Genomic DNA, 22,817 nt, shown 5'->3' on the forward strand with positions numbered 1-22,817 from the left:
TGTCCTTCTGTGCTACCTCTATCTTCATGCACATTTTGAAGGTTGATTGACTGTTGATTATCTGTTTGCTGCTTTGAACTGGTGTTGTGTTTATAAAAAATTATCTATCTGTCTGTCTATCTATCTATCTATCTATCTATGTATCTCTCTCTCTCTCTCTCTATCTATCTATCTATCGTCTGTCTGTGGAGGACATAAGAGGGCCTGGAACAGCATTCCTGGTTAAATTAGCATTCATTTCTCAAAATCAGTTAAAATGGTTTTATTTAATACATTATGACACCATTATTTACAGCCAGAAAAAAAAAAATGAGCCATTATCTATAAAAACATTAACTTTGGTCTTTCTTCACTTAAGGAAACAAAGTTTATATATAAAAAAAAAATAAAACAAACAATATCACGTAAAGGCAGTAGAACAAATCTTAATCCTTTTGAGACCATGTTCTCCTGTAAACAATGTGAAAACTGAAGAGTGCTGGACTGGTGCGAGCTGGGTCATAAAGGGCGTTTGATTTCTGTACAATGTCTGTCTCCAGCTGCGTCTACTCCTGGATCTGCTCAAGTCCTTCTAGTTTTTTAGTCCATTTTTCAGTTTTGTGCATAAGAATGTTTTTCAGGTGTGCAGAGTGGCAGTGTTGTGTTTATCTGACAGAGGGGGAGTTCAGTAGGTGAGCTGGCTTGCAGGGGATCGGTGGTTTGACACATGGGGCACTTGTGGTGTTGAAGTTCTTCCTGAGCTGAGCCACACGACTGCCATACGACAGACTGCTATCCTTCTCTTTCACCACTCCTTTACAGACAGAGACAAAAGATTGTATCATTAGACAAGGAAACAAAACATACTCTCTGATGAAATACCTAGTGAGGTGCCTTGTTGTCTACTGTCTACTTGGGCAGCATATACAATGTTAGTATGTTGCTAAGTGTAAAAACACACAGCAGGTTAGAATATGGGTAGAATTAGATTCATGATTTTTTTTATTGAGCTGTTATTTTATAAACACACACATACACGTGTATATATAGTCACATTTAACTTAATTTATTAATAATATTAATGGCATGCATATATATATATATATATATATATATATATATATATGCTGCCATAATCATGCATAACCACGCCTATGATTCCTTCAGATGCTGCTTATGTAGGCAGCTCATTGGGTTTTGGTTCAGAGCCACAAGGACCACGCAAGAGGTCAAAGACTAAGGAAATAATCAAGCAGAAATTTGTGATTACGAGACTTTGACTGTCTGTAAATCACTGCTGACTTTAAAAAGCTGTTAGACCCCTGACACAAGCCCGTTGGGGATTATAATACATCCACAGCTGTCTCTCTCTCGATCCTCCTTTCCACCCACTCAAGGCAGGTCTAGAGGTCACAAGAGGGAGAAGCAAGGAGAGCGACAGCAGGCAAAAGAGAAAAAAGTGAGAGGAAGAAAGTAAAGGACGAAGGAAGTACAAATAACATGAGAGTGAGGTAGAGGGTAAAGGCTACAGGAGTGATGACTCAATTTGAATGTGTTTAACGGGGTGAGACAGGTGGTCAGGGAATAGGTGAAGGGGTGATTGAGGTAAAAGGAGGCAGAGACAGAGAGATGGGGGAGGACGCTCATGGGGACCGTGGTGGTTGACTTCAGAGACAGATGCTGTGGAGAGTGAGACTCAGAGGAGAGGCCAGGGGAGGACTGTATTTTTAGACTCTCCCTGAGGGGTCTAAGCCTGGAGTTCCACCCCCTTCTCGCTTTTCCTGTGAGACCAACTCTCTGCCAGCACTTTTTTTCTTCCGCACTGACGTGGGGGTCTTTACTATGGCCTGTACTCGCAGTTTTTTCCCTTGTATTCATGTGACGCAACCTCTATTTCTAAGTTGCAAGCAACAACATACCAATACAACACAAGACTGTTCTCATAATGACTGAAAACATCTAACCAGGTGTAATGCGGGCATCAGCAATATTTACACTCTTCCAAGTAATCTAAAATAAAATCCAAATAATCTATTACAATCTGAGAATGCAAAGCACAAAAAGACATTTTAGAGACATTCACACTGTTTAGATGTACTTTAAAAGTTTGATTTCAGTTTGATAAAAAGAAGAATTTGCCTTTAAAATGTAAGTCTAATTTTTGTGAATTATACATATATACAATTATAATATTTTACATTTACATGCTAATTCATTTGACGAGGTTCTGGTATTTGATGCTTTGATTTCATCGCTTCAATCACGCAGCATTTTCAAGTTTCACATCGCATTGGCAAAGTTTGCTGTCGCAGGTTAAAAATAAACAACTTCCGGTCGCTGTCCTTTCAGTGTAAATGGTTGCTGTTGCTGTAAATCGCCTGCTCTCATTTTTTAAATTAATGACTTTCGGGCGCTTTGTTGCTGAAGATTGCTTAAGAAAATATATGACGTCGGTAACGTGACGCAAGCAGTACAACGTGTAAAAACTAGATCATTCTTACCAACTGCCCTGGTTCTAACTAGACAGCTGTGTTGATTATAATGGGAGCAATCTAGTTTTGTCACGTCTCTCTCTTTCTCTCTCATGAGTTGAGCCGCAGTTCCTGTTGATGCTTCTCTGGCCGTTCCCTGCAGCCGTGACCCCCTGACTGCGTTATGCTGTCGCCATGGAAACGTGGGATCAGCGCAAATTCCCGCTCCAGCACACACATACGCGACCGCGCGCGCATACACAGACACACACACACACACGCACACACACACGCACACTTCGTTATGTATCCACTTTAACATAAAACGAATCAGTATCAACAATGTACAATATTATTTGAGGTGACGACACAAACAACACCTGACCAACATCTGCCCTCCCAAGCTGAAAGTCAGGTTCGGGTACGTTAATATGTTTGAATCCTGTAAATTCGTGTTTGTTTTCTGTTTCTAAAGAAGTTTGGTTGTAGTTTTGTGTTGGTCTGTTGGCAATGCAGCATTTTAGTATACAAACAACAGCGCAAAGTTCCCTGTTTTTGAAAATTAGCCGCAGCTGGTAAACAAAGGAAAATGTCGCAGTGACTGATGTGTCCTGCAGGTGGCGCACGCAGGCCTTACGTGCTCGATGTTGGTTGTGCTAATGATACTAGAAGTCCACTGGATGGCGCTTGCTCTCCACTGTGCCTTTTTTAATGTAAACTTGCCATAAACCACATATAAATGTTGATAGTTAATCCCCAGGAGGTCAAACTAAATGTATATGATGTCATTTATTATCTGTTAATTAAGTATAATGTTTATATATAACTGTTTGTGTGTGTGTGTGTTTAAAATATTGTAAATATTAGTTTACATTTTATAAATTATTCAGTGTTCATTGCTATAAAATTTAAAAGGATTACACAAATTAGGATTGGAAAATTTATTTAGACATGTCTTAAATATTAGTCACAAACCTTTTAGAAAATTAATTAAACAACAAAAAATTACAAACTTTATAGAAAATAAATAGATAATAAAATGGCTCATATAAGTTTAGTTTGACTTTCTGGGAATCGAAAACCAATATCCTAACCTAACCTATCCATTGCAATTGTTATTATTATACTGGATGCAGATAAATGTTGATAATACTGTGTTGTGTTTTCAGTTTTGCTTGTTCTGTGGTGTTTTTGTAGTTTATTGTTCAAATAATACCTTGGATTAATTTATGCTCTTACCTTTGTCTGTGGGTGTGTCCAGTGGGTGTGTCTTGTTGTTGATTGACATCTGCTCTTTCATTGCTCTGTGCAGTTGAAGCTCTCTCAGCCTTTCTGCTACTTTTGTCTCTCTGTTGCTCATATGTGGTCTGTAAAGGCCTGTGTCCTCCTCCGCACTGCCTGAGTCTGAGTCATCTGTTTGGCCCCTGCTGTCGTCAGCTGACTGATCAGAACCGCTGTCCTGCTTGAACTCATCTGAGACTGTTGTAGAATCGCTGAGCTCCTCTGGTTTCTGGGGCAGATTGAATGAAACTCATTTGTAAACACTTATAAAATCGGAGTTGACGAATTCAGAAACACAAAGAGAGGAGAAGGAGTGTTGTTGTTGTTGTTGTGTGTGTGTGTGTGTGTGTGTGTGTGTGTGTGTGTGTGTGTGTGTGTGTGTATTCCCTCTGGCACTGTGGCACTGATGCCATCTGATACCGTTTAATTCTCTGCCCAGGCTCTAAACCATCTGCTCAGGGGAGCCTGGCCAGTCCAACTACACACACCCATCCTCTTATTATTATTGCTGCTCTTATTATTAATATCAGACACCCACACATATCTTCTCACATAAATGCGCATTCATATGTCAAATCACATTAATGCTTACTCAGTTGAACACATACCGATAATGCACACTTACACACATTCTGTTATAGTAGGGACTTTCCAATGATGTCTATTGTTTCAAGCTAATGATTCCCTATACTCTAACCCTGTGCTTCTTATCTTCATTTTGTTGGGACATTGAAGTTCATAGTAATTTTCATATCTTCATAGTTCATATTAATTTTAATATCTTTTTTTTTTTTTTTTTTTTTTTTTTTTTCAACAAACATTTTCTTGAACTGTGATTGGTTGCCATTTTATGTCCAATATGACATTGGTCCTGGAGCAAAACCAGTTGAGAAGCACTGACCTAATAGTAACATTTTTCTTTTTTTTTTTTTTTTTAATTTTATTAAGACATTATTTAGTACACACACACACACACACACACACAGAGGTTTGTTTTGCTATCTTAGTGAGGACATTACATAGGCATAATGGTTTTTATACTGTACAAACTGTACATTCTATCCCCCTACACTACCCCTACCCCTAAACCATCACAGAAAACATTCTGCATTTTTACATTTTTAATAAAACATTGTTTAGTATGTTTTTCAAGCTATTTTAAATATGAGGACTCATGAAGTGTCCTCATATTTCATGTTTACGTCGTAATACCATTATACAATTTTTGTTCTCATAAATCACAAAAACGCACGCGCACACACACACACACACACACAAACTATAGTACTTCTGAAATTCAGATGTCTCTATCAAGTTTGAACATGTTTACTGTGTGTGTGTGTGTGTGTGTGTGTGTGTGTGTATTTATCTGAATTTTGGGGAATAAACCGAATCCAGGAGTTAAATCTGACACAACTCAATCTAACATATAAACCATCCGTAAAGTACATATAGATTTGTATTTTTCTTATAAAGTTTGTGTCACTATAATAGATTTTATATAAAGCAATATAAGACTATGTTCCCTTTCGAAAGAGAACTCGCACTGCGTCTTAACGCATTTGGGGAATGCCTTAGCGGGAACCGGTGTCTGAAACGCTATCAAATCACGGCAATCGTATTGGCCAGCGACAGCCTATGACGTCACTACTAGTGTGACCCGAACGCACATAAGGAGCACCTAGAGAAGTTATCCTCTTTCGTCTTTCAGGGACTGTTTTGTTTGAAGCGCTATTCAAAGGTAAGAATGGCTGTTTACAGATGTCTCAGTCAGTGTGCACATCCATGTATAGTTACCTGGTAACACACTTGACTCGTGCGTCTTTGTTAGAGCATGCATGCCCAGTGCTTGAGAGTTCTGTCGGCACGCATTGTGAGCGTTTCCCTCTGAGGAAGCTCCACTCTCGTTTGTCTGTCTGTTCTCGAGGGAAGCAGGACAGGTTTTTTGTTATGAGAGTGTTTAGCTGATTTAGGATCAGTAAGCAATGCTTGCTGTATTTACGTTTGGACGAGCGATGTGTAGGTTTGTGTGCAAGCTTTACATCTATCACACACATTACTTGTGCATTGTTTGTTTGGACTAGGAGCACACGCGCTCCCCTGTATAAGGCTGTTTTCTCGCACTTGAGTGTTTTCCTTGGCAACCGTAGTTGCGTTTTTCCTTTCTGCACCTGCGTTTATGTGTTATGAAGCCGGTCCTGTCTGTATATGGCAGGACATACGCGGTGACAGATTATGCTGTGCTCCAACATCCCCCCCCCACCAAACACTGTTAATATCAGTGATGATGAGTTTGTTCCATTATTAGAACCCTTCTGTTGGTCCAGCGCAGGGCTTGTTAGTAAGTGCTTCCTTTCAGTCTGCAGCAGTATGGCAGGCCTCATCTACATTAGCCTCCGCTTTCTGTTGTCACAGGTTGAGCTTTGTAGGTCGCCTCACCGTTGGTGAGAATTGTTATATTTTTAGTGACCTTAGCTCCCTATGGAGAGGAATAAAGGGGGTGTTTATTCATATTAGGTGTTTTTTATCAGGCCTGAGAATGGACCAATGATGGGTTCTGTTCCATTATTATTAACCCTTCTGTTGGTCCGGCATAAGGGCTTGGTATTGAGTGCATCCTTTCAGTCTACAGCAGTATGGCAGGTCTCATCTACATTAAGGCCTCCATTTACTGTAGTTACAGGTTGAGCTTTGCAGGTTGCCTTTTCTGGCGTGAGAACCATTTTACATTTAGTGACCTCAGCTCCCTATAGAAAGAAATAATAGGGGGCTTTTATTCTTTTATCCCAGGCGCTTCACACCAGGCCTGAGGCTGGACCAATGATGTGTTGGTTCCATCTTTTTGAACCCGTCTGTGAATCCGGCACAGAGCTTGTTAGTGAGCGTATCCTTTCAGACTGCAGAGTATGGCAGGCCACTTTTACATTTAGGCCTCTGCTCTTTGAAGTCTCAGGTTGAGCTTTTAGGTTACCTCTCCCTCTGTGAGAGCCATTACAAATTTAGTGACCTCAGCTTCCTGTAGAAAGGAATATTCTATGTTTTATGTATTGGGGCATTTAATCTGGGGCCCTGGAGCTCCCATTATTAGGGAAGGTTATCGTGGCACCCTTACTATGTGCCTCTCTTTTCTTTATGAGGTCTTAATAGCGGGTAGCACTAAGAACGAAATATCACCTGTAGTGAATGGCATGGCCTCCTTTCGATCTGAGAGTTGTGAGTGATTTTTTTAGGCCGCCACTCATCTGAGCTTCAGGTAGTTCATATGTCAGGTGTTCGGCCCTCCGGGGCCGCCCTGATAATCCTTCTGGGTTGAGTGGGCTGGCTTCCTCTTGTTAAAGAGAGTCATTTGTTGAAGCCACCACTCTGCTGAGCTCCGGGTAATATCACGATTTGAGGTGTTTGGCCTTTGTTAGGCCCCCTTGATACCTTCCCTAGGTCGAGTGAAGCGATTTCCTCTCGCTCAGAGAGTAGAAGGCGATATGCTGAAGCCTCCGCTCCACCCGAGATCCAGATAGATCATGACAGTAGGTGTTGGCCCTCTCTGGGCAACCCTTGACATCACCCTGTGATGAGTGAGCTGGCTTCCTCTTGTTTGAGAGTCTCTATTCGAGGCTGCCGCTCCATTTGAGCTCTAGGTAGTTGAGGTCTTTGACATTGGCCTACTGCAAGGCCACCTTGACAATCACCCTATGATGAGTATGTTGGCTTCCTCTCATTTGAGAGTTTTTATTGAAGCCTCTGCTCCACTGAGCTCCAGGTAGTCGGTGTCCTTAAGTAATGGCCTGTTAAGGCCACCTTGACATTCCCTGTGGTGAGTGTGTTGGTTTCCTCTCACTAGGAGAGTCATTTTGTTGAAGCCACCGCTCCATTGAACTCCAGGTGGTCAGTTCCCCTGAGTTTTGTGTGAGCCGGCCCCCTTTCTTTAGAGTTATAAGGCTGAAGTCTCTGCTTCACTGAGCTCTAGGAAGGTCATGAGTGCGTGTGTGCCGGCCCTTCTTTTGGGCCACCCCGATATCCGGCCTAGGCTTGTACGTCAGGAATACGTCTTTTTTGACAGAGGCGGTTCAGCTGTAGCTTTCCGCCTCCTAGCATGCAGTAGCCCGGAGTAGGCTACTCCTAGGAGAGCCTCTCCAGCTTAAGACTAGCAGCTAGTGATCCTAGTATGCCTCCTCTCTTTGTGAGAGTCATCCCAGGCCGGGGCCCGCCTTCTGCATTAGGCTATTAATGCAAGTGGCAGGCTTTACGGCCTCCTCAATGTATCTAGGTTGAGCTGAAACTCCTCTTGATATTAGAGTATAAGCGATATGCTGAGCTTCAGTTCCCTGGTGGTGTTAGGCACAGACAAATAGCCAGGTGTTGTAGGCTTTCGTTGAAAGCCTCCCCTGTGGTTGTCCTTGAGCGTTGTTAGACTTCCTCTCATTTAGAGAGTGGAAAGCACTATGCTGAAGTCTCCGCTCTCTAGAGCTTTGGTAGTAGCTTTGTCTAGTTTGAGCTTTGAGCATCTCTCCACCAAAAGCTTTTTGATTATTATCAAGTCGCGGAGTCGAGTGTTGCAGGCCCCTCCTGTGGAATTTCTTCCTGTTGGGGCCTCCATTCCTCCAGAGCTGAGCTCAGACGGCCTTTCTCGTCTTGGAGCGAGAGTTTTTGCTCAGGTATTTACCTTTGAGCCTTTCGCGGGTTAGCTCACTTAGCTCCCAGAGCTCTGTGCCCCATATGTGCCCAACACCAGTGATGCTCAGGTCGAGTGTGTCGAGTACTCCCCCCTTTCAGGGCGAGTTGAGCACGCTCCCTTAGAGCTCAAGCATTAGCCTCGGGCCTGTGGCCGTGGGTACTCCCCTCGCATTGAGGGTCGTTCTTTAGAGTACTGCGCTCCTGAGGTCTGATCGGAAGGTTGAAGGTCTCTCGTGAGACCTCCCTGGGAGGTCAGTATTTAAGGCTGAGGACCTCGCCGCTGAGTTGGTTATTGAGGTTTAAAAGTTTCTTTTTAGTAAGAACTCCCTTGATTGATCAGCTCCTGTTGGAGCTGGAGGTATGTCTCTCTTTAGGGACCCTATTTACAGTACTCAGCCTCCAGAGTGTTTATTAAGAAGCGTTCTGTAGATCCTAGGTTGAGCAGATTAACTCCCCTCGATTGCAAGGGTTCAAAGCGCTATGCCGAGTCCTGCTCCCCAGGATGCCCGTCTCTATGTCCGGTCTGGGTTGGTTACTGCCAGTTTGCAGTCCCTCTTTCTGGACCCCTCCTCTGGAGGCTAGTGCTTTAGAGATTCTGTTTTGGTAACAGACAGGTTGCTGGCCAGACTAGGTTACTACTTAGTAGGACCAGGTCGGCCTCCCTGGTGGCAGTCAGGGTAGACTATGCTCCCCTGAGAAGTGACTGGCCGGGGCTCCTTTCGGCTCCCTGGCCACATTCCCTTAAAGGGACCCCTTCTGTTCAAAGTTGTTGGTTCCAAGCCTTTGAGCGGCCTTAGTAGGCCTCTAGATGTTTCTGGAGGCCTCTTTGAGGCTTATAGCTTGGGTGGTGGCCGTAGGGAATGCTGTCACTGACAGTCTTTGCGACCCTTAGGAGGAGGGGTTTTTTTTTGGCATTTCAGTTGAAATTGTTTCTGATATTTGTCACAGCCATTCTTTGGCATGCACTCCCCTCAGCATGGCGGCGTGGGTATTTTGTTCCCCAAATGCGTTAAGACGCAGTGCGAGTTCCCTTTCGAAAGAGAACGTCTCAGGTTACGCATGTAACCATGGTTCCCTGAGAACAGGGAATGAGACACTGCGTCTCCCTGCCATGCCTCGGGGCCGCCTGCTGAACAGTAAAAACAGACAAACACACACAGTCTGGCATGAACCCACCCCCACCCCCACCCACACACACACCTTAAGCAGTAGCTGGATCCCTGGTTCTGTGCTGATTTGTTGTGCTCTGTTGGGTTTGGTTAAGCTGCTCTTCACAGATTCAGCTTTTGCTCTGTAAACAAAGAGAACACATTTAGATCTCTGTTTCGAATGTTTGGATAGTTACTATTTGCAGTAATGCTTGTATTTTCAGTTATACTATTAGAAGAAAAGTTTCTATAATAGAAACTTATAGGGTTCTGTCAGACATATAGAACCTTTTAGGGATTCCCATCATGAGATCATTTTAATTTACTTAATTTAATTAATTTTTTTTAATTCACTTTTAATTTTAATTAAATAAAAAAGCTTGTAAACATACTTTATCAGTAAAAATTGTTAGCATTATGCAATCATTTAAGACATTTCTGCATATATATAGAACTTTTTTGGAATAAAGGGTTCTTTAAAATTGAGTCAAGAACCCTAGTGTTCTATATTGAACCCAACTGAAGCCTTTTTTTCTAATATTTTATGATATGTTTATGGTTTATGATATGGCTCTCTGGAATACTTGACTCTGATTGGTCTATTGCTGTATTCATCTGTTAGATATTTTAGCATAATGACCATTGAAAAATGCAACACCATTTTGCTAGACATTCAAAAGTTTGGGTTTGATAATTTGATTTTTAAAAATGTTTTTGAAAGAAGTCTCTTAAGCTTACCAAACTGCTATTTGTATATGATCAAAAAATACAGTAAACAGTAATATTGTGAAATATTATAACAATTTAAAATAACTGTTTTCTGTTTTTATATATTTAAAAATGTCTTTTAAAAATGTATTCCTGTGATTGCAAAGCTGATTTTTTTAGCATCATTACTCCAGTCTTCAGTGTCACAGGATTCTTCAGAAATCAATCTAATATGCTGATTTGCTGCACAAGAAACATTTCTTATTATCATCAATGTTGAAAACAGTTGTACTGCTTCATATTTTTGTGGAAACAGTAATATATATTTTTAGGATTCTTTGATGAATAGAAAGTGCAAAAGAACACCATTTTATTTGAAATAGTTTTCTATAACTTTATAAATGTCTTTACTCTCACTTTTGATCAATTAAATGTATCCATGCTAAGACCATTTAAAGTTAAATCAATATTTTGTGTCCAATGTACAGTCAACCATAACCCCTTTAATGGTGTATTTCTGCCTGCTGATATTATTGCGAATAGAGAGCGTTGTACCTGTTGATATTGTTAGGGTTGGCCTCTGTCTTGTCCCTCAGCTCAGACAGAATGAGTTTAGGAGATTTGAGCTCATCTGATTCTCCGATAATACACACATGTACGTCGCCATCACTACCCATCCGCCAGCTCACACTTTTACAAGGGCCTGAGGACAAAACGATATACATGTCAAGAAAATCAATATCTGAGAAACACATTAAATAAATGAGCAACACAGAAACAATTAAGTTAAAAAGACTAAAAGAGGCACAACAGAGACAACAGTTCACATTTAGTCCATATATTGCTTTTTGAACACATAATGGGTAATTTTGAGGTTTAATATTTTGTAATTTCATGTTAATTAGATCTTTTTTTCTGAACCCAAGGGCTCAAAGTTTGGAATCACCAGCGTAAAGCGTATTTCCCCATTGATGGTCTTTTAAATCATATTTTGTCATGATTTAGCATCAAGACCAACTTGATGCTAACCAGCCAAACCCTCCCTGATCCCTTGATTTCATGATTACATTCTGTAGTGTGTCCTTTTCACAGACAGAGGGCGCTGTGACATTGAGTGAAATTGATCCTGCACTGTAAGTCACCCACTCTGGTTTAGAAGTGTGTTAATGTCATTCAGTGTGTAGAAATCCATGCCAGTGTTCAGACTTGTATTATCACCTTACAGACACTTGCACCAACCCACAAATTCTGTGACTCTTTCCCAGTAACCCTCATCATTATTTCAGTGTGATTTAACCTTCTCAGATTACACAAAATGTTTGAAGGCATGAAATGAAGTTTGATTAACTGAAATGTGGTGCTTACGTAATACTGTAGGCACACAAATATCCTTTTGCGGATTATATGGGACCGTAGTTCATCTAACTACATAATCTAAAAGAACATTGTAATGCCATCAATATCACTGTGGGAATTAGAGAGAAAAATGTCAAGAATTTCTAAGTGTGAAACGGTTGTTCCAGCAGGGGAAGATCTGTTCTGTTTTCTTTTCCTTTATTTTGCATGCACATAAGAGAAAACCTAACACCTCTCAGCTCCAGCAGAAAGGGTTACGTAAAGAACCAGTTCTCCAGGTTGACAAGAAGCAATGCTGTCTTGGAGTGAGACAGATCAGATGGCTTCGCACCCATGCAGGGATGAATTTCAGAGGTTTCTGTTAGAAATCTCTGAAATGTTCAGTATGTGCAGCTGAAACTTGCACAAGTTAGATAATACAAAATTGGCATGTCTTTGAGGTGTTATGGTTAGATCTGTCTGTGTGTGTTTATTTTTCTGTTTGTGTATTGCTTGTTGCCTAGGTCACTGGGTTCACCCATATGCCACTCAAGACATGGTGTTTGTATTTGAAAGGTGTTGTAACAGCATGATGATAAATATGTTTTCTTGAGGAGTGTTTCTTAAAGCACTATGACTCTTGAGCAGCCCAGGGCTTAATGTGGCCAGAGAGATTAGAGATACACCTAGTAAAAGAACATCCAACATTTGTGTTTATAACATCCAAAAGGAGACGTTTATAGCTTGGAAGTTGCTCTTTCTGAGCTCTTTCTTTTCTTTGTCTCTTTTTGCTCCTTAAAGGAACAGTTCACACAAAAATGAAAACTGTCATCATTTACTCACCCTCATGCCATTCCAAACCTCTATGACAAAATTAGTTATTATTCAATGATGTCTCAGTTTTTTACATACAATTTTCTTTTGTGTTTCACAGAAAAAAAGTAAGTCTGAACTACATGAGGGTGAGTAAATGACGATACAATTTTGGGGTAAATTCAATTGTCCTTTCATGTTTAAATTGCTTAAAATAGGCACAAATGAAATTGTTGCAGGGGGCCTCAGCAAACTCCTAAAGGGGCCTCAAGATGACATAATTTAAAATAAGAAAAAATTAAATTAAATTTTTTTATTTTAAATCCTCTTTGAAAAACCAGGATTTCCAGAGTCTTGAAAAACCTAGATATAAGGAAGCCTAATGATAAAAATATGATTTCAAGATTGGGAAAAGTTAATAATAAAATCCTCTAGCTCCTTGATCATTTTTATACATTTTATGAATATATATTTTTCTACCTATGCCAAGCTCTAAAATATTTTTCAGGTAGATATTTTGAGAGTAAAAAGTAATTTTAAAAATCCTTATCCAGTAAATCACTAACTGCTGGAAAGGTTAGTTCTTCCAATGTTGTTGTGGACAGTGGGGGGCCTTGGAGACAAAAAGGTTGAGAAGCAATGAAAATGTGCATAACAGCAGATTTTGATTGCATACTTTCAGATTTTGATTTTGATTGCATACTTTATGAGAGCACAGTTTGAGATGTTGTTGAGATCATTTTCTGAAACAAATGTGAGACTATGAGAGTTAGATTAAAGGGACTGTCACATTAGATTTTTTGTTCCTTTCACTTCCAATAATACATATGTGTGTAATGTGAGAGCATAAATGCAAGCATATGCTCATACAAAAGTTCAGGTTTGATGAATTCTGAACTTGCACTGCAGAAAGACGTTTTACAGAGTTCAAAGTGTCAATAGAGTAGATTGTGTATGTTGATATTTTGAATTAAATCGTATATTCTGTTATCAAAAATAGTCCTGGAGTGTGACATCACATCCTGCTGCTAATATTCAATGACGCATATTAGGTGTCTGAAGTAATTCCACAGGCTTAAGTCTAGACCACACCTCAATCTCCATTTGCTCCCCATTTAATTTTAAGTGTTGTTTAAGAGAAACAAATGACATATTAAAGAGATCTCATTGGTGATTTGTCAGTGGGCAGGCAAAAGAGTCTCAGGTACAAAGTTCCAGCAATAGCTCATAGTTTTGTGTGTCTGTGTACAGAAAGAACTGCCAACGGAAACTTCAACAGCAGTATTTATCTCGACTACCCCTGACGCAGAGCTGACACACAGTATCAGCTGAGATGACTGAAACCAGCCACAAAGTGCTGAGCGAGAGAAAGAGAGACAGCTGCGTTTCACAATGCTGCCATTGACATGAACTGTGAACCCTGTCAGTGTGTCTGCGGAGAGAAAATCAAAAGAGTACAGAGAGAGATTTGCCTGTGTTCGTATCATGTCACACTGAAGTAAATGAATGAGAGTTACTGCATGACATAGCGGCTCGCTTTTGTGCAAAAGCTAAACACACATCACAAAGGCCTTGTGTCACATGTAGCTCATGTGACTTGATGAGATGAGAAACTGAAGCCGGCGGAGAAATCCAGAGCTATTGATAGAAACGTTTACGAGGACATTAATGTCCCCAAGCAAATGCTCCCTTAACCGTCAATTCCTGTTGGGTTGGATTCCATCGTCATCAACACATGAATGTTTTTTCCCAGCCTGAGATCTTGAGTTCAGGTTCTCACAGAGGTTACAAGCATCTGATGTTTTGAAATTCCATATATTTACACCATGTTACGCAAATGTCAGGGTTTTTTCCTCATACTGTCATTTGCAAACCATATTATTGGCCTCCATTTTTTTTTTCTCTCTATTCCAGGTTGCTCTGTTTTTGCATGTCTTCTGTTTCTCGAAAAAAAACATTCCGTGCCCAAATCTCTTGTAAAGCACAGCATTAAAGTGTTAGAAAGCCCTGAAATGTTTAGAGGAATTTACGACGGTGGGACCCCTACGGCATTACAGGGGTTAGATCCCAAAGAAGCCTCAACTACTTGAATGCTGATGCTATGGAGATACAGAGTAATCTACCACAAAGTGATTTGCTTGTGAGTATTGCTTTGTGGTGCAAGGCCAGTGTTGAAAAGCTGGAATTTGGCTCTGGTTTCGCCCCTCTAGCTCCAGAATGTCTCTGCCATCATGTTATGTGACTCTTTTAGGTCACTTAATTTCCTTTGGCCTTAAAAATATGTGCTCACCTTGAAATGACGTTATATAATTTCGCACAAGTATTGATTTTCCTGTTACATCAGTGAGGGCGTGTTAAAAGATTTATTTTGAGTTCCTTATAATGTGCTGCTATAACGTAAGTTTGCTGTAGTTGCGTAAATGGGTGAGTAGGATTTAATAAAAGTTATTCATTTTCTGATTGGCTACGTTCACACAGCTAGGGGTGGTCTCACTAAATCAGGCTCTAAATGTTTTGAAATAGCGTGGCTGCAGTGAGATTTTGGTTTTGAAAGAAATTAATACTTTTATTCAGTGACAGTAAAGACATTTATAATGGTTCAAAAGATTTCTTTCTATTTCAAATAAATGCTATTCTTTTTAACTTTCTATTCACCAAAGAATCCTGAAAATGTATCACTGTTTCCACAAATATTAAGCAGCACAACTGTTTTAATAATCACTGATAATAATCAGAAATGTTTCTTGAGACTTCTTAAAAAAAAAAACATTTTAAAAATCTAGGGTAGTGTAAATCATTGTAATTTTTTCAGCATCCCTTTCTATGTAAATTAAGCTCTTTATTTGGTTACTATTTCACAGAACTCCCTGTTGTTTTCTTGATGTTAACGTTGTGCTAATTCTGCTAGAGCAAGGAAAGTAGATAGTGAATTGAATTTTTTTTAAAAGACACCTTTATGTACATTTTCTAGCATTTTAAATAATTTTTTTGCATTTAAATAAACATTTTAGGTGTCTACGGCTCTGTTCATGCAGCACATATCAACTGAATTTTGCTCTCAAAATATATAATATGTTAATTATATAATCTACTACAGAATATCACATTTTACAAGTGTTTGCTGTGTTTGAGCTATTTGACAAGGTAAGACAATTGGAGACGTGTCCTTTAATAGAATTTTAGAATATTTTATTATGAACCCTAACCCAAAAATATAAAGGTAATAAACTGTACATGGACTATAAATATGGATTAAATATTTTGACTGTTGCAATCCCATTCGGACTTGTATGAAAGCTGCCTGAATCATAATCAAGCACTGTTCGCTGTTGGCCAGAGGAGAACTGGCCCCCTGACTGAGCCTGGTTTCTCCCAAGGTTTTTTTCTCCATTTTTATCATCTGTTTGTCGCCTGATGTCACCTGTCTGAGTTTGGGTTCCTTGCCGCCGTCGCCTTTGGCTTGCTTCATTGGGGACACTTGACAGTTGATATTCAACAATGTTTTTGATCTTCCTGCACTGACACCATTGTATGCGAACTGAGCTGAGCTAGACAATGACATCACTATTTTCTCCAGTGCTGATATATAGATAAATTGATTTTTACAATGGAATGAATCAATACTGAATTTACTTAAGATGGACAATGACACCATTTTCATAAGAGCTGCTGTGCAGCCAAAATTATTTACCAGTTATCACTGTAAAGCTGCTTTGACACAATCTGCATTGTAAAAAGCGCTATATAAATAAAGGTGACTTGACTTTATAGAAAATATTGAAAAATCAATCTAGAAATCCTAGATGTACCGCTATCAGTAATAAAATGGGAAAATCAAATGAAGATTGGAGGAAGAAGATTATGAAGCCAATTATTAATTAGGCTATTATTAGTTATTGTTATTAGTTATTAGTTATTAATTATTATAAAAAGACACAATATTATAAAAATATTTAAATTAATTTGGTTATATGAACATTTGTGAACACCAGCGTATTTCTCTGTCCTGTAACAGAACTGAACTATATGTAGGACTGCTGCTGTGTGCACCGCTCACTAGAATCACTAAAAGCTTCTCTATAGGGTTAAACTATTGAAACATCATTGGAACAAAAAGAAAATGTTTGCCTCAAATGCCCAATATATACCTGACTGGGTCTGTGAGGTCCAATTATGATGTCATACACAAAATAATGTGTAATTAATAACAAACAAGTCCTTTTGACTTGTTTGCCATTTTGTAGGACAAGCAGAAGTCAGTGACTTCTGTTTGTGACATCATAATTGAACTGTGAATCCATTCAGGTATATATTGAGATATGACTCAATTTTTTCTTTTTGTTCTGATGACGCGTTTCAGTTGAATTAAACCCTATGGAGAGATATTTGAACACTGATTCAGTTTGAGACACTGTTGAAATCTTATCTGAAGCTCTAGAGGAGTCAAGATTATTACACACTCTATTTATCTCACTGCTGTCAAGAAGAAGTGATTCACATATTACAGATATTCTCATTGCGATTTTCTTTCCTCTGCGGGTTAAAGGAGATTGTTTGGGCAAATGTTCCTCTGAGCAGCTGTAAGTTTTGATGTTTTAGGGTTGGTGATCCAGACTGCTGTTCAATAGCAGTCTTTTTTATTCCAGAGCTCTGTGTGTGTTTTCCTCTCTCTGTTGACTTTAGCTAAATGAACATCTATATTTCTCTCCCTCATTCACTTTATTTAGTTGTTTCTCATTCAGTAGCCCCATTTCTGTTGCTGTTTACACAATTACTACAGAATTTCAGTCCTCAAAACTCTCTCTTTTCTTTATTTCTCTCTGCTAGAAATTAATCCTACTCCACTACCATTTCTCAAACAAAGAGCCTCTCTGTGTTCAAAACCAATCATGCACCAGGTCAGACATGTTTAATACCTGAACTGTGTGTGAACACCAGTGTATTTCTCTCTCCGAACAGAACTGAATTATATTCAGAACAGCTGCTGTGTGAATGTAGCCATTTTCACTGCACCGCTCACTAAAATCACTCTTCAAAAGCTTTTCCATAAAGTTCAATTCAAGTATTGAAACCATTATTGTAGCCATTAAAGAAAACTAATTTATTTTCATATTATATTATTATTATTTGTTTAAACTTTGGTTTGATTTAATCTATGTTGATTATGAAAGTGAACAGCGTTGAGTAAGATACATCATAAGAGACAAGAGCATGGATTGAACGGCAGTATGTCGGGAGACATGGAGTGAGTCAGACATGATTTTTGACCATTTCATTAAGTTTTGTTTTGTTAAAGTGAATTTCATTTTGTGAATGTTATATAAATTTCAATCAATGTTTTATTAACCAATTTTCTGGATTTAACAAGAAGCAAACCAAGAAAGTTGTGTGGATTGAAGTGCGTAACAAATGAACCCACTACCATGCTTCCACAACCTTGGAGTAAGGCTAAAACAAAACACGTCATCGGAACAAAAGAAAAATTTTCGCCTCATACACCCAATAATACCCGACTGGGTCTGTGAGGTTCAATTATGATGTCGCACACAAAAGAATGTGTTATTAACAGCAAACACTGTGACCTGTCAGAGACACACAAAAGCATATTTAGCTGCTCTGTAAATAGTTTTTGTCTCCTCACAGAATGACAGATGTGGCAGTATTTTTAGAAGGGGTGTGAGTTCATACCTTTCTTTTGCCGGAGCTTTTCTTTTTTTATCCCCTCTTTGCCCTCCTTCTCTTCCCACTCCTTCCAGCGCCTGACTTGTTCCTCTCTCATTTTGAAGAACAGGATTTTCTTCTGTTCCTCATTCAGGGCCTCTAATACATCAGGGTCAATGTACATGTCAGCTAGTATTTGCTGCAGCATGTTGTGTCTGTATGTGTGTTGTAGGCTTTTGAATAAGTGTGCTGGTATATAAAATTGCTGTCTGAAGAGTCCAGCTCCTTTTTTGGAATTCTTATCGCCCTTTTCTTAAACAAAAGCACCCTCTATCTTTCAGAGATTGTCATTTTAGATCCTGCTGCTGAGTTCGTTCCTGTCCCACACTCTGGCCATGTGATTGCAGTCTGAAAGAGAGGGAAAGAAATGGGAGGAGGTAAAGAAAGAAAGATCCATGACTGCATCTGTTGTTATTTTTGTTCAGCCCCTCTTTATGAGCGACTCCTTTATATCTCTGCATTAATTCATCCTGATTTGTAAAACAATTAAGCTTTCCAAACTAATTCCCTTTTTCTGAAGAGAGCAAATATATACACTGATGCAGTTTGAGACACTGTTAAGATCTTATCTGAAGCTCTAGAGGAGTCACACTTGAGATTATTACATTTTCTATTAATCTCACTGCTGTCTAGGAGAAGGAAATCACATATTACAGAGATTCTCATTGTGATTTTCTTTCCTGTGGGGATTAAAGGAGATTGTTTGGGCAAATGTTCCTCTGAGCAGCTGTAAATTCTGATGTTTCAGTGCTGGTGATCCAGACTGCTCTTCAATAGCAGTCTGTTTTATTCCAGAGCTCTGTGAGATTTTCCTCTCTGTTGACTTTAGCTAAATGAACATCTATATTTCTCTCCCTCATTCACTTTATTTAGTTGTTTCTCATTCAGTAGCTCCAACTCTGTTGCTGTTTACACAGATTACTACAGCATTTCAGTCCTTAAAACTCTCTCTTTTCTTTATTTCTCTCTGCTAGAAATTAATCCTACTCCACTACCATTTCTCAAACAAAGAGCCTCTCTGTATTCAAAACCAATCATGCACCGGGTCAGACATGTTTCCACACCAAACAACTAACAAAGACATTCAAAACAAACAAAGAAGCAATAAATTAATAAACATCTGTGTTTTTAATTAGAGTGATATGGAGGAAGCACACCGATATTGAATTTACTCAAGCAAAACCAACAATCTAAGCATGAAAGGTTAGAATGCAGCTGAAATAACATGTTAAAACTGTGTTGATGCACTCAGAGAAGACTTTGAATTTGGGTATGTTAAGGATGGACAATAGACATGCAGCCAGAGATTGAGACATTTACACAAAGACTCACAGCACAAAAGACTCTGGAAGTTGGCAAAAAAGCAACTTAAACAAACAAAGCAAGAGTGAAAGCAGCCGTTAGACCGATCAGGAGTAACTCTGGCAAAACAGTCTCATCTGTTCTTCAGCACATAAGAGAGAGAGGATACAGAGAGATAAGATAGAGAGATCGAGAGAGAAACAGAGAATAAAAAAGATAAGGGCAAAGAGCTGAGTGTGACGAAGTCTGCTGAGAAAGAGAGAAAAGAAAAATTAGTACTCACATTCAAGGCTGGAGAAGTGTGCTGTAGAGTTGTGTTAGTGAAACAGGCTGCAGCGTGTGTGTGTGTGTGTGTGTGTCTCTTTCTCTTGGCTGCTTTTGTATTTGAGTGCATTAGTGTGACATCATAGAATTCTTTCTCCTCCCTCTCTCAGATTCCTCACTCCAACTCTCCTTCCTTGTCTCCTCCCTCTCTATCTGTTTCAATGTGCTTCATTGGCATAACAAAAACAGCTACATTTGAATTGTCAAATCACCTGGTTAGACTGATGTTGATACAGAAAATGGTAACAATTTACAGTATAGTTCAGTTGATTAACATTAGTTAACCATTGCATTAAATATCATGAACTATGAAAACAATCTTTAATGTGTAATGTTAATTTATAAATATACATGTTTGTTGTTAATTCAGATTTTTCATAATACATTTTTTTTAAATTTAATGTTACAATTTAAGATGTTAATATTTGTAGAGATTAAAATTAACCACGATCAATAAGTGCTGTAAAAGTATGTTCATTGTTATTTAATGTTTGCTATAGCGTTAACTAATGTTAACATATAAAATCTTGTTGTGAAGTTACAAGATCTAAGTTAATGGTACAGTATTAAAATGAAGTTCATACAAAAAATTACTAGAATCATTTTCTATTATGTTTTTAATGTCTCATAGTAATTTTGCAGGTTTTTTTGCGGGGCTTAAAGACAAAAATTAAATTACTAGGATGTCTAACTTCTGAGAAAATTAGAAAAAGTATTGTTAAAAGGCAGAAATACTTGACAAAATGTGTTTAGTCATATTTACTAAAAAATAAGCACTGAATCAATTTAGTTTTAAAATATATTATTATTAATAAATTACATATAATATTATTAATAATAATTTAAAAATATAATATTTACAAGAAAACCACAAATCTGTTGAAATCATATCACATATTTTGGCATTTTTATTAATAGGCACATACATGGTCAAAAAAATAAAATAAATGTCTTGCTATTATTCATGACTCAGACATTCATTAATTACCCCATGACATGTTTCAGTAGTAGAATTGAACCCTATGGAAAAGCTTTTGAACACTGATTCGAGTGAGTGGTTCAGTTTAAGACACTGTTGAGATCTTATCTGATGCTCTAGAGGAGTCACACTTGAGATTATTACACTCTCTATTTAATGATTGATATATTACAGTGATTCTCATTGTGATTAATCTTTCCAGCGGCGGTTTTGGAACAAACTGATATTAATGATTCAAAAATGCATGTTATATAAATATTTTTAAAATATGTTTGAAAATAAGAATTGATATTTTTTATTAAAATAAGTAGCTATGCAATCAAAGTATTTTAGCATTTTCACTTAAAGGTTACACTAGACAGTTTTAGGGTCTTTAAATATAAGAAAAAGGTATAAATGTTTTTCATATACTGTATGTGTGAAATGTATCATGGTGTCTTCTTTGCCAAAGACAATAGAGATGCAATAAATGAGTCCGAGAACAATGATGTCCACACATCACAAAAACCAATAATGACTAGCATCTCTATAGAGCTCTGACTGAATAGAGCTGTGAAAGTGACGGGGGTTGAGCTGTGAGTGAGCGTGCATGTGTTGAACAGAGGAGTAAAGATGTGAATTAAAGGTTGTTCAGTTTGTACAGGAGGGGATCTTCACTACAGATACTTAATGTGTTTGTGGGCTTGTGTTTTCATAGTGTGCGGGTTGGATAATGTGGAAACATTAAAAGATTTTACATTTTATTCTATGACCTCATGTGCAAACAAACTACATCATGACAAATCTAGGCACAGGTGATTTCCCATCATGCCCCACTGGTCAAGGTTAATTCAACAAGGAAATGAATCAGTTGTACAACAAGCCTCAGATTCATTTTAAACTCATTTATTCTCATCTCATTTATTTCGTACACAGTCTTCTCCTTTTCCACAGTCACCATGTTACACACCCGCTATGAAGGGAGTCATCTGGTAAAGGGATAGTTCACCCAAAAAACGAAAATTTACTTACCATCATGTTCCAAACCTGTAAGACTTTCTTTCTTCTGCAGACCACGCCAGAAGATACTTGTCTTTTTTTTTTTTCTTTTTTTTTTTTTTATCACAATGGAAGTCAATGGGGTCCAATGTTGTTTGGTTCTCATCTTTTTTCAAAATAATTTTCTTTTGAAATAGTGAGTAAATGACAACAGAATTTCATTTTTGGGTAAACTATCCCTTTAACATAGATACATTTTTTTCAGGATTTTTTAAAATCTGTACAAGTATACAATTAATTTTCAAGGAGATCTACACATTAAATTAGAAGTCACATGATGCTCCTTTTCCCACAAGCGTGCTTTATAAATTTCCTGAGAATTTTCCTTTGAAATGTCTTGAGTCATGAATCATGGGGTGTGTGCATGCTGAAAAACAGGAAGTGTGTGTCTGGTTATGTGTACTGACTTGTTTGTTGTTTCCTGAACCATGTGCTGTGGTCATGTGACTTTTGTCACTCTTTTTGAAATGGACTGCATGGCTCCATGTGAGTATGCATACACAACAATGGAGCGCAGCACAGGTTAGGGTTCATACCGCATATGAAAATAAACACACTCACACACACAACATATTTGACTTTCAAAGCAATCTCGCAGAATGGGAATGTTTGAACACAAGAGATTTCCATCCGTTTATGATCAGCTTCAAATTAAGTTTGAGGGATCTCATATCAGCATGGCTGCTCAAAACAATTCCTATACATCTTTGTTCAAATTCATTCACCCATGAATATAGCAGTCATATGAACACAGTAGTGTTAATGTTAAATGTTATGTTGCTATCAGCATCTTGCTGCTTGCGTATTTACATAAATGTAAATGTATTTAACTTTTGGCCAAATAGTGGCCCTGAAACTCTTTTTGTTTTTAGAGAAAATGTGTGCTAGATATGTATGGTTATATGGATGAATCTCACAAAACCTGTCAGGGTAATATTTCACCCCAAAATATTAAAAATGTTATAATATTATTATTAATAGTAATAATTTAGCATTTTTACATGTATTTTTATTACAATTAAGCACATTTTTCCTAAAAAACACTCA

The 22,817-nt window shown here is 38.3% G+C and overlaps 1 protein-coding gene and 2 long non-coding RNA genes across 7 annotated transcripts in view; 1 reads left to right on the forward strand and 2 right to left on the reverse strand.

Annotated features, from left to right (window-relative positions):
• LOC127494694 (uncharacterized) overlaps positions 1-22,817 on the reverse strand; it is a 447,433-nt gene that overhangs the window by 7,769 nt on the left and 416,847 nt on the right. The gene's annotated exons all lie outside the window — the stretch shown is intronic.
• Positions 248-19,859, reverse strand: zgc:92242 (uncharacterized protein LOC436899 homolog). Its single transcript, XM_051860781.1, has 6 exons — positions 19,713-19,859; positions 18,095-18,475; positions 10,814-10,961; positions 9,603-9,693; positions 3,690-3,960; positions 248-793 (listed from the first exon to the last, which is right to left on the reverse strand). Exons 2-6 carry the CDS (start codon positions 18,273-18,275, stop codon positions 645-647), a joined length of 840 nt encoding a protein of 279 aa, XP_051716741.1. The 5' UTR covers positions 18,276-18,475; positions 19,713-19,859; the 3' UTR covers positions 248-644.
• LOC127494695 (uncharacterized) overlaps positions 2,488-22,817 on the forward strand; it is a 65,867-nt gene continuing 45,537 nt past the window's right edge. For all 5 annotated transcript variants that reach the window (XR_007924941.1, XR_007924945.1, XR_007924942.1 and 2 more), the window contains exon 1: positions 2,488-2,871. This is a non-coding gene — a long non-coding RNA (uncharacterized LOC127494695). The remainder of the gene's footprint in view (positions 2,872-22,817) is intronic.

The sequence above is a fragment of the Ctenopharyngodon idella genome, chromosome 14 (genome assembly GCF_019924925.1).
Source record: "Ctenopharyngodon idella isolate HZGC_01 chromosome 14, HZGC01, whole genome shotgun sequence".
Classification (NCBI taxonomy): Eukaryota; Metazoa; Chordata; class Actinopteri; order Cypriniformes; family Xenocyprididae; genus Ctenopharyngodon; species Ctenopharyngodon idella.

What these genes read in the sequence shown, in the direction of transcription:
- zgc:92242 (XM_051860781.1), bottom strand. Translation starts at nt 18,275, where the DNA reads ATGCTGCAGCAAATACTAGCTGACATGTACATTGACCCTGATGTATTA. An exon ending in AACCCTAACAATATCAACAG is followed by an intron (nt 9,694 to 10,813) that starts GTACAACGCTCT and finishes CTTTGTTTACAG; the next exon opens with AGCAAAAGCTGAATCTGTGA. An exon ending in GGACACACCCACAGACAAAG is followed by an intron (nt 794 to 3,689) that starts GTAAGAGCATAA and finishes CTGTCTGTAAAG; the next exon opens with GAGTGGTGAAAGAGAAGGAT.